The sequence below is a fragment of the Nothoprocta perdicaria genome, unplaced genomic scaffold, assembly GCF_003342845.1.
Source record: "Nothoprocta perdicaria isolate Ctin4 unplaced genomic scaffold, notPer1 scaffold_118, whole genome shotgun sequence".
NCBI lineage: Eukaryota > Metazoa > Chordata > Aves > Tinamiformes > Tinamidae > Nothoprocta > Nothoprocta perdicaria.
Window position 1 is genome coordinate 1564464 of NW_020454294.1, and position 11003 is coordinate 1575466.

General features: G+C 41.2%; 1 protein-coding gene across 1 annotated transcript; it reads left to right on the plus strand.

Moving 5' to 3' along the window:
• The first annotated feature begins 269 nt into the window (after positions 1–269).
• Positions 270–8093, plus strand: SNAPC1 (small nuclear RNA activating complex polypeptide 1). The gene is made up of 10 exons (XM_026053781.1): positions 270–397; positions 591–750; positions 1557–1697; positions 2128–2232; positions 2513–2671; positions 3115–3189; positions 3909–3971; positions 4620–4761; positions 5996–6076; positions 7602–8093. The coding sequence occupies exons 1-10, from the start codon at positions 270–272 to the stop codon at positions 7634–7636; spliced, it is 1089 nt and encodes a 362-aa protein (XP_025909566.1). The 3' UTR covers positions 7637–8093.
• The last annotated feature ends 2910 nt before the right edge of the window (positions 8094–11003 follow it).

Consider the following 11003-nt stretch of genomic DNA (forward strand, 5'->3'; position numbering starts at 1 on the left):
TTGCCGCGGGCTGCTCCGCCGGCGGCGCGCGGCTCTGCCAGGGACGAGGCTGGCAGCCCTAATGGACATACAGCCGTCACCGCAACATAGTGTCGGTAGCAGGGCTAGACGTGCCCGTCCCGACGGGGCGACTCGGGGGTCCCGTCCGCCGTTAACCGGCCGTTAACGGTCCGAGCAGCGCTGCGCATGCGCGCGGCGGCTCTTCGGGGGGGAGGGGGCGCGCGGCGCGTGTGCGGCTGCGCGAGGCGCGCGCCGGCCATGGCGGCGCCATGGGCTCGGCGGCCGCGCTGCGCGCCGACTGCGAGGCGCTGCTCGGCGCCTTCCAGGAGGCCGACACGGTGCGCTACGAGCGCTTCGCCGAGCTGTGGCGGCAGCGCCGCTTCCACGCCATCTTCTAGTGAGTGAGCGGCGACCCCCGAGCGGCCCCGGCGACCGTTACGGCCTAATAACGGCGTGCCCCCTCCCCCAACTTACCTGAGCTCTTTGGTATCTTCTGACATGCTCAATGTCCCCAATATTTCTGTATTGCGGGCTTCCTAACGCGTTTGCTAGCCGCTGCCTCTCACGTGCTTCCCATGCGCTTCCTCCAGCGGCAGGATAAGGGCGCTGGAGAGGAACAAGTTCACCAAGAAGGTGCTGGAGCTGGCGCAGCAGTATCTCCTGCCGCCCTATGCCTTCCAGATCCGCGTGGGCGCCCTCTACCTCCTCTACGGCCTCTACTCTACGCAGCTCTGCCAGCCCAAGCAGAAGGTAGTTGCTCTCAAGGTTTTATTTATYTATTTTTATTCCTCAGTAAACGACCTGTGCAAGATGTGCTGGTATACCTTTAATCTGGGTTGTCATCACAAATTTGATACAGCATTTCCTCAGTCCTTACTTAACATAACGCTGTTTTGAACAAAGTAGGCTGTTTGGGAAAGCTGCCTTGCAAAATGTCCTTGGAGCCTGAGATTTTGCATAGTGACTTAAGTGGGTTTTTTTTTATATCTCCTAAAGCCTGACTGTGGTGTTTGCACAAGCGTTGCCAATTCTAAAGCTTTCCAAGTTAAGGGTTTCATCACTTCTCAGCAGTGGAAAGGGGAATAGGGAGCATGTTCACCAGCTGCAGAGAATCCTTCCTTACAGCCCTACTTATTCCTTAGAATTTTAACAGAATGAAAAATAACTGAATTAGTGCCMGTTCTTATTGACTGGAACCACATCTTGCAGTGAAGTTCCGTTTTTAGCTCAAGCTACCTGTGAAAGCTGTCTTAGCAGCTCAAGGTTGCATGGTTTTATGTCAAATAACAGGACTTAAAAGCTGTGCCTGAAGAGCACTGTTGTTAGTGCATACTTCTTGCTTAGTACRCAAAGGATACGTTTCAGGAGCTTATTTGTGTTTGTTGAGTTGCACTTGGTAGAGCAGACCAGGAGAACTGGAATGCTGTATAATAATATATCCCCTGGAGAGGGAAGCTTTGGGTCTTTTTTGTGCCTTATAGAGATTGAAAGAGAAGTTGAATTCCAAAGTGGGTTTGAAATGCACTTTCATATAACAACACGCACTTCTGTTGCAGATCAGAATTGCACTCAAGGATTGGCCTGAAGTCCAGAAGTTTCAACAGGACCTGATAGAGTCCCAGCATTATGATGCAGCCTATGTCTTTAGGAAACTGCGAGTTGCCAGAGCTTTCCATTTCACAGCCATGCCCAAGCTAGTGAGTTGTTACATTAATGACCTGCTGTTTTTTAAAAGAGATCTTCAGTTTTCTGTTGCTAACTGAATTTGGCAACACTGATGTGCTTAGTTCATCTTTGATGTTGTTAAAAAACACTTTGTCTGACTTTATGTAAAACTAGTTATATACTGCTCAAAAGTATTTGCTGCTAAAATATTTTAAAGGTTGAAGTTCCTCATACTCTGGGAGTTTTAAACACTTGAGTCTGAGTGCTTGTTCAAATTCTTGACTAGAGAATAGGAAATGCTAAATTTAAAAAGTGCTGACTCTGAGTACTTGATAATAAAATTATGTATTGTTGATGGGATGTGCTTTTCAGCACTTACTGTTGGAATTGCAGTGAGAAGTTTCAAGAGGAGATGCAGCTATAAGTTTACTATTCAAGTTATGAAGTGTTGTGTCTCTTTAGTTAAACTACAGAACTAAGAAGAAGATCCAGGAAAATGAATTTAAAGAAGAGTTTAAGGACCCAAGTAACCGAGTAAACAGCCTCATCACTAATGATGTACTAGAGGTACAGTAACTTTTAATAAAGGGTAATAGTCTGCACCAGCAACTTTACTTAGCATACAGAAAATAGCATTGTTTTGTAGGACCTGGGGTACTTTTTCAACACTAAAATATGCTCTAGTGTTTGCAGGCACCTCTAATGTGGTCTAAATGGGAAGGGGACAAATAATAACASTCATAATACTCCTGTTTATTCAGTAACTCTGACTTTCTTTGCTGAGAACTAATTCTGTTTTGTTGCTCCCTCCATGCTCCCCACCTTTTTTTTCTTGTTTTCCTTTTAGGAACTGATGAATATTCATGAGCATTATCAGAAAATGAAGTGTGTCATTTCAGCTGACAAATCTCAGCCAGACAAGGCYCTGAGCCTGATAAAAGATGACTTTGTAGTTAATCTTAAAGATATAACTTTGGAATATCAGGAATGGCAGCAGAAGAGAGTGGTAGGTTATACTGACCATTATGCTGTGGTAATTTAATGCTTTATGCTAACATTTAAGTGTTGGCTAATTTAGCTTGATAACTTTATAAATCTTAGACCTAAGTAAAAAAAAATGTAACAATGAAGACATGGAATAAGTAAAACACTAGACAGACATATGGGAGTGTTGTGGSGATTGGGATGTGATACTGTCTCTCTAATAAGTTAAATGTATACTGAAATATAAGCCTGGTAGAAGTGGCTTAGGGGTAATATTGTAATGGAGGGACTTAATRTATTCATTCTACTTATTTTGGGATCAGCAAAGCCAATGTTATTGTAGCATAAGCGGCATGAGGAAAATAGGTATGTGGTTAACTTTTGTTTTGCACAGTTCTTGGATTTCTCTTAATTGGTTTATGTAAGATAGAGATTTTAAAAATTGTTTTTTTTCTTTTTCCCTAGAAATTATTCTTAGATGCTAAAGAAGCTGATGAAATACTAAACAGAGAGGAAGAAGGGACCTCTCTAGCATCAGAAGTAAGAAAGATTATCCAGCTGAATACGTTCTCCAGTCAAAAATCTGTTATCAAATTTTGAAGTTGAGAAATTACCAAAGCAAATTGTAGTGGTAGTGGAGTTTGGTTGGGCTTTTGTTTCTATTTCTTTTTTTTAAATTGGGCTATTCTCATGTTAATATTCACTACTGATATGACTTAGATGCTTATAGTAAAAAAAAAAAAGAAAAACACTATGGTCCCTTTCAGGTAGGGAGGGGATATAGCTGTATCTTACTGGCCAAACTCCTTTATCATTTCTCCTGCAGTTTCAACTAAGTGGAATACACACAAGTTATGCCATAAAACTATCTAATACTGTTCTGCCTTCTGTTTAAATACTTCCTTACTTCATCCTAGAATTTAAATAGGCAAGTGAAACTTCAGATTTCAGTTTTTCTTCCTCTGCTGATAAAGACCTTCAAAATTATGTTTTGCCTTTTTTATGAACTTTAGACTACTACTTTTCTTTAAGCTAAGCACGATTTCTGCAGCGTCTCTTATAAAATTACAACTGTAATGAGATATTGCCAAAATATTTTTCTAATTTGATATTATCCTTTAATATTGTTATCATGGAATCATAGAATCCTTAATGTTGGAAGGGACCTTTAAAGATCATCTAGGCCAACCCTCCTGCACATGCAGGGTTGAATGTGTTTTGTTCGTTTGTTTTTTAGCAGATTTGTTGTTTCTTTATAGGGTTCTGAAAGAGCAAATGCATTGGCTAAGATCAAGTACAGATCCTATTCTGCAGTTGTTGAGGTAAGATATGAGGTTAGATTATAGGGATGTGGTTTATTTAAAAAAATTAGTTGTAAGTACCGGCTTAACATAATCAAAAAAGGAGTTAAACCACACTCTAGTTCACCTTCTGAAAGCTCTAGTTCTCCCGCTGAACATATTGGGAAACCAAAAAGCTTTTGTATTTTTGTTAGATTTGTGGAAAAGTGCAGTTAGGTATGAATAAGCAGATCTTTATTTTAAGTCTGAAATTCTCTGGGGAGTTTTTGTTTATAAAATTTTTTATGTCAATGCATCATTTTTCTAAGGATATAGAATAAAAAGTTTGGAAAAAATAAAAAAAAAAGTTTGAAAAAAAAAGTGATGCATTAAATCCCATTGACCTTGAAGCTCRGATATTGGAGGCTCTGAAGACACTTTGGGGATTCAAAGCCCCGTGGCAGACCTTGAGAACACTGTTTCAGTAACTACTAATTTGGAAATAATAGCATTTAATTGTCAAACCTATGGTAAATATTATTTTTTTAAGTTATTAAAATCTCATATGGATATATGCTACTAAGGGAAACRGCCTTCAAATATACAGCAGTCCAGCCTGGGAAATGGGAGTTAATGTGTAACTATAGCAGTTTAGCTTTTCTTTATCACATATAAATTTGTTTGGATTAGGCCTCCAAATCCAGAAGACACCGTCAAGTGAAACTGGAATCTTCTGACTCAGGATCAGATTATGGGAAATCTCAAAGCAGAAGTAAAAAGAATAGTAAAAGACCACAGATGGCAAGGAGTAAAAGTTCTGCAGGAATCCAAGGTATGTCTTTATTACCTTGGTGAATCTGAAGATACTGCAAAAGGTTGTCTGGGTGCTTCATTCAATTTCACTGTTCATCCATGGAGATAGAAGATTAAAAAACAAACAAAAAAAGCCACCCTGTTTGTGATGCCTCTGTCACAGTTGAACCTGCCTGTTTTTCACAGTCTGACTGGGTAGGGAGAGTGCATGCAGCTTATAGTAAATCTGAAATCTCATACATAATTTTCCATTTTGTTTTTCATTGGAAAAACAACCGTTAGCTACTTTGCTAGCAGTGTTTTAATTCTTCATGTTGCCATACAAAACACTTAGTGGTGATTGAGATGCACAACTGTTTCTCCTGTTGACAGACAGGTTGGTCTTCATAAGTTGAAGCACCTGACAATTTTGTAGTTCATTTATCTTGGTGGATAAGTAAAACCTATCTGTCTTGTGCCCTCTTCCTGTTGGGCACTTGAAGGAACACCAATTCTTATTTTTTAAGAGCAAATAATGTGCGTGTCTTAATGACAATGTTTTGTAGGACCAGGAGCTGCACTTTTACTTCAGTCATTCCCTTTACTTCTTACACTCATTATTTATACTCATTGTTATTGCAACCTTTACTTAAAAGTGAATTGAAACCTGYCTGATGCTGACAATTGACGCAGTTTCAAAATTCTCATCTAATTGTTTTTTTTAATCCTACAATTATTCTAATTGTTCCAACTTTTGATTAGTTTAAAGGTAGACTTAGCTTTGTCCTTTTTGACAAAAGTTTTTATCGTTCTGTGACTCACTGTTTCYGACTTAGTTCTGTAATTTTATTCTCTTTTTCCTGAGAAATACTTTATCATTTAAGCTAGGAATCAAATAAAAGCAATTTGAAGAAGCAAACATTTTAAAATAGATATSAGGTTCTAATTCCAATATTTGGGCTTTTTTTTTCCTTCTTTTTGAAGATGTGCCCTGGAGGAAAACACTAACTGCTTGTTCTTTGTGTAGTTCCTGGTTATCTGGATATAAGAACAGATTGATAGATATATATGTATGTATACATCAATATAAGAAAAGTACCAGGATGGCCCTGTATGTGCTCACTGAAGTTCCTCGTCTAATGCAGTCAGAAAAAGACTGCAAAATTTTAACATGGATTTTTTTCATGTAGAAGCAGAAGTTGATGATAGTTTGGGATGTGTGTGTGTTTGGTGGGGAGTGTTAATTTATTTTCTCCCTGTAAATCTATCTGCAGGTGCCATGAGGAGAACGAAGGAAACTGTTACTAGGCATGTTGGGATGCCTGTAATCACAGAAGAAGACACCTCAGATGAAGGTACAGCTGAAGTTCTAACAAACTGGAGAGCTGTTTTTAATAACTCCCTACTCTTCTGTATGTTTGTGCAGTGAATACTGATAGTTTAGACCGTGTTTTACAAAGGCTAGGTGTGTGTTTAGCCTGTGCATTGTTCTCCGTATAGAATCATGTGAAAAGGGAAGCTTTGCCCGGTGCCTTTTTTTATGAGCACACATGTGATGGTACAGTACTGTGAGTCATGGACTCTTTCCACGTGGACTTTGCTCTAGAATGTCCAGAATGAAACTGTTCCAGTTAAAGTGAGACTTCATCTTTTGTAATGTACATCTATCTTGAAGAATTCCAATATACAGCACTAGGAAAAGTTGCTTTCAGTTTCATCTCCCACTTACTGAAGATGCCTATTGATAGCAGCTCTGACATCTGCACTTGAGGCCAGAGTAGCCTCTGTGGTGTTCATCATTTATGGGAATGAGGAGATAAAGAAGTCTAGGTTCAGCTGAGCAAACTTTCTGGGATTAAGTTCCAAGCTGGTACACATACAGTAATAGCTTCCTTGGCTGACATATAGCTGTAGAATTCTGGGACTAGGAGCTGAAGTAGACTTTTCAGTAATATATAAGGATTATAGTATTTACAATYACATATTTCTAAGTAGTCGCAAGTAGGCTTCTTAGTAGGCTTCTTAGAGCTGCTTGTGGAGTTACTCTATGAAGGCCAACAATGCAGTTAGTGAAAAATGAGATGTCAGATGAGCTTGAAGTGACCTGCAGCTCAGAAACTTGAGATGTTTCCATGTTATTCGAGGAGAATATATACTTTAGAACAGAACACCATGGAACGTTGCACCTCTGTCATCTTGTGATACCTCATTCAGTAGGRCGCTGGGGGACTCTGTTTTGCAGCCGTGTCACCTGCTGCACTGCTACTCCATGGGCGGGAGCTGGCCAGGTAAAGGCATGACTTCCACTGGCAATTCCTTGCTAGGCTGACTGATGGAACTGGATTATGTAATGGAAAGCTGCTTTGATAGACCAAAGAAACAGGCTCTTAGCTTGAAAGAGTAGTATTTTAGTTTATTTATTTATTATTTAGTTATTATTTAKTTATTATYTRGTTWATTTATTAATCATTTCCCTGAATAACCCAGCAAATTCTGAAGCCTTTAGAATACTCATAGGCCATCTCTGGGTGTCAAGTGTTTGTGTGTACTGCATTGTGAAATTCACAGTGAAATCTTAAAGGAGTTCAGGAGTTCCCYTAAAGGGGAGCAGAAAGATGCTTATTTAAATAAGTTTTGAAGCGTAGTATTTTGTATTTATAGGGTTTTTATTGATATGTTGAATGAAATTACATGCTATAGAGTCAGGAAWTTTTTTTTTGTATCAAAATTAAAAGTTATGTGGAGAGGGGTTAGAGGGGCTCTCAAGAGCTCATCTAATTAATTTCGTGTACTGAGTGGAACTACTTCTATTTTAATCATTCCAGTGAGGCAAAATGGRTTGAAAACTGTGTCAGAAAAATCTGTTTTATTTCCTTTCAGAAGTACTACTTCCCAAGAGCAAAAGAAGGCGTTAGAGGATCCAGTTGGAGGAGCACCAATGTGAATTTCAGAGACAAAATATAAATGCCAGAAATGACAAAGTACTTGGTTTGGATGTCTATGGCTGCATGCCCAAGAAATGTCTGCAACCAGAACAACAGGTGACACGAATACTGATAACAACAGTATTTTAACTGTCTAGTAGTAAAAGCACCCAGTGTTTTGAGGACAAGCAGTGCTTTTTGTGGGACACAAAGTTGCTCTGCCCCTGTTTGACATGGAAAGGGACAGAAGATGGTTATTTCTTTTATGGAGTTTGTACAATATGAGCAATCACTTAGAACTTGGGTTGACTTGCAATGGTTTTGTGAGCAGTTTTTGCCAGCTTCGCTTACAGAATGCTTACTGATACAAAAGAAGTTTGGAATCTTACCCTAAAATTATGGTAACTCTCTGTTTAAGGCTAGTGAAATAAATTTTTTTCATAGTTTACTTGCTCCTTTTCATGGTGTGCATGTATATAGCAATATTTTTATCACTCTTACATCTCACGTGTGGGAAATGAAGATTGACTTTGTCATGAGTCTTTTTACTGTATGCTGTCTTTGGTTGATCTGATACCACCATATGTTTGAATGAAGAGGTATAACATGGATTTATTCTGCAAATGACCCTGATCTTTACAGATCRAAAAAGGTGATGGGGGAGACCTGRGTATGTAAATAAACATCAGGATCGATACGGAAAATTTCTCAGATGCAGGGTTGCTAGAGAACAGTGTCAGAGAAGAAGCGAATGGACTAGGAATCACAAGCTGGAGTATTTTCTGTAAATGTTAGCAAACATTGGAATTGGATGTTGTAATTCCTCCTTGTCWGTCTTCATTAGCTTCTTGTTAACAGCATTAATTCAAAAAGAATATTGATAAACTATTTCCATTGGTATCTTTTCTAGTTGGTCAGAGTTGTTAGAAGTATGACCTTCCAAGAGAAGCCAAAGCAACTGAGGTGTCCTCTTCTGGAAGTGTAAAATGGAAACATGAAGGCTTTGAATGTGAAAAGGGACTAAATTGAGTGCATTAGTTCGGTAGTATTGCTGTCAAAGGCTAGAAGAATGGAACTGCTGTTATCTAGAGGAAGAAATGCTAAGTGAAAACTTAAAAGGGCTGTGAWTATAAAGGATCTGGATGGAGTGAAATTCATTGRATAGGATAAGAAGGAGTATGCTTAAATGGCAAACCAAATTAGATTAAACCTTGGAAAAACCCTAGTGATTAAGCATTGGTGTTAGAATCAGTCTTGTTTATGGGCAAAGAGAAAATACACCTTACTACAAAGCCAGAAATTTATTGTTTAAGTAATGTCTCAACAGTCTAATCTTAAGTTGTTAGACCAGATGTAATTACCTTAGAAAAAAGAAAGACTACCTCTATATGGAAGAAAATCTCCATAGTACTAATAGTGCAGTTAACTATCGAGTGTCTGTATGATTTTTTTTTTTCCTGCCCTTTTTTATCCTGCTGTAGTGTTCTACTGCTTTTCAATTTATACACTGGTGAKTAAGTGTCCTCCATGTCCACAGAGGTAAAGCCAGCAGTAGTAAATTTACAGAAGTTGATTACAGAAATAAAATACTCTTTTATGAAGATAGGTCCAATAATTACCACAAGAATTACTCTATTAGTTCAAGGAAAGGTTTAAAAAAAATTGTCATGATTTTCTATGGTAAACCTGGTTCTGCCTTGGAAAAAGGACATGGACTAGAGCGCACCCAGAAGTTCCTTCTAGTCCTRTATTTAAATGCTTCACATAACGGTACCCTATACAAACAACTTATATCTCTCTCTCATTACCCATGCAGTAGTAATAATGTTCTCCAAATGACACAGCTCCTTAATCCTACTTCTGGAATTGTCCATCTGTGCTTTACAAAGCTTGTTGCAGTCATGGTGGCTCTCCAGAGTTTTGTGGAATTCCTATGAGCTACCAGCAGAGGTGGAGCATCAATGTTCATTGGAGAGAAAAAAAAAATCTTGACCAAATTAAATGCTTATTTTGCAGCCTACAAGTGATAGGTGATTCATAGGTCCATGCACTGAAACTTTGGGTTACAAGAATAGTACAGTCTGAATGGAGGAAAAAAAGGTAAGCAAGCAAGTAAGCTTTTTATTGTTATTTCTGACTGATGTAAATTGGATGCTCTTTCCTTCGCCTGAGCTTTGATGCTATGAGCAAATGGATCAGCAGCTTCTGGAGCGAGAAGAGTGGAAGAGAAAAAGAAGTGACGGTTTCTGTGCTCGTTGCAGGTAATAATAAGTTGTGGCCCTGATTGCGAGGAGGAGGAGGTTGATGGTTTAGTTTGTGTGGGCGAGTGCTGCTCCTAGGCCAGGACAGCCACAGGCTCTGAAACCTTCCTGCTTCTCAGGTACTTGGCTGCTCTGAACGCTCTGCTGCTCTAATTCATCTGCTAAGTGCTATTTAATGACTGGTCATAGCCTGGGACAAGTGATGAGGCTGCTGCCCACGGTTTTTCCAGCTTCCATAATTTGCGTTGGCAGCTGAGCTACTGCTAGGCCAGGAGCTGAATCCCACACTGTATTCTGTTTTGTGAGGCAAGTCATTCACTCGAGTCATGTCACCTTGGCCTAGGTGTTACTTGTAGGTAACTATTGCGTGTTAGTGTGGATGAATCTGTGCTGTGAAGTGTCTCTGTGTGGATGTGGCTCCCTCACTCCACCTTCAGCTTTGGTCTTGCGTTTAGGCACCAGGGGAGGTCTGTTGGCTGAGCATTTCCCTTCTTGCATGTGTACGAAACCCCTGGGCCTTGCACCCAAGACTGCAGTAGCTTCRTAAGCCACAGGGGTAGAGGAAAGGTGCTCAAACCCCATCCTCTTGGCGTTTCAGGCCAGCTTCTCTGCATGGCGCAGTCCTTGCRCTGCAGTAGAAACGTACACAAAGCAAACGCGCCTTGCAGCTGCCTCCCCTGTCTCTGCCTGGCCACAACCTGCATCTCCTTCAGTCACGGACATGCACGCTCGGTGCTGGAAGGTCTCGGGAGATGGGCAGCGGGCTGAAGCYCCCTCCACCCCGGCCTTGGTGCTGCGCTCCCCAGCGAGCCGCCCTTGAACGCGGAGCGGGGCTGCCGGCTCCGCGCAGCCTCCTGCGCCCGCGGCTCCCGCCGGGGCTCGCAGCGGGCTCTCAGGGCCCTCCTTCCGCGCGCAGAAAGCCCCGTGGGCCGGGGAAGCGGCTCCGCGTTGTGGGAGGCCCCGGAGAAGGCGGGACGGAGGCGCCGCCGCGTTTCGAGCATCGGCGCGGCGGAGGTGCGGGCGCCGCGGCAGGGCCGGGGGCAGCGGCGGGGAGGCGCCATGCGGGGCCGCGCGCGCCCTCCCCGCGCTCCGCTCCG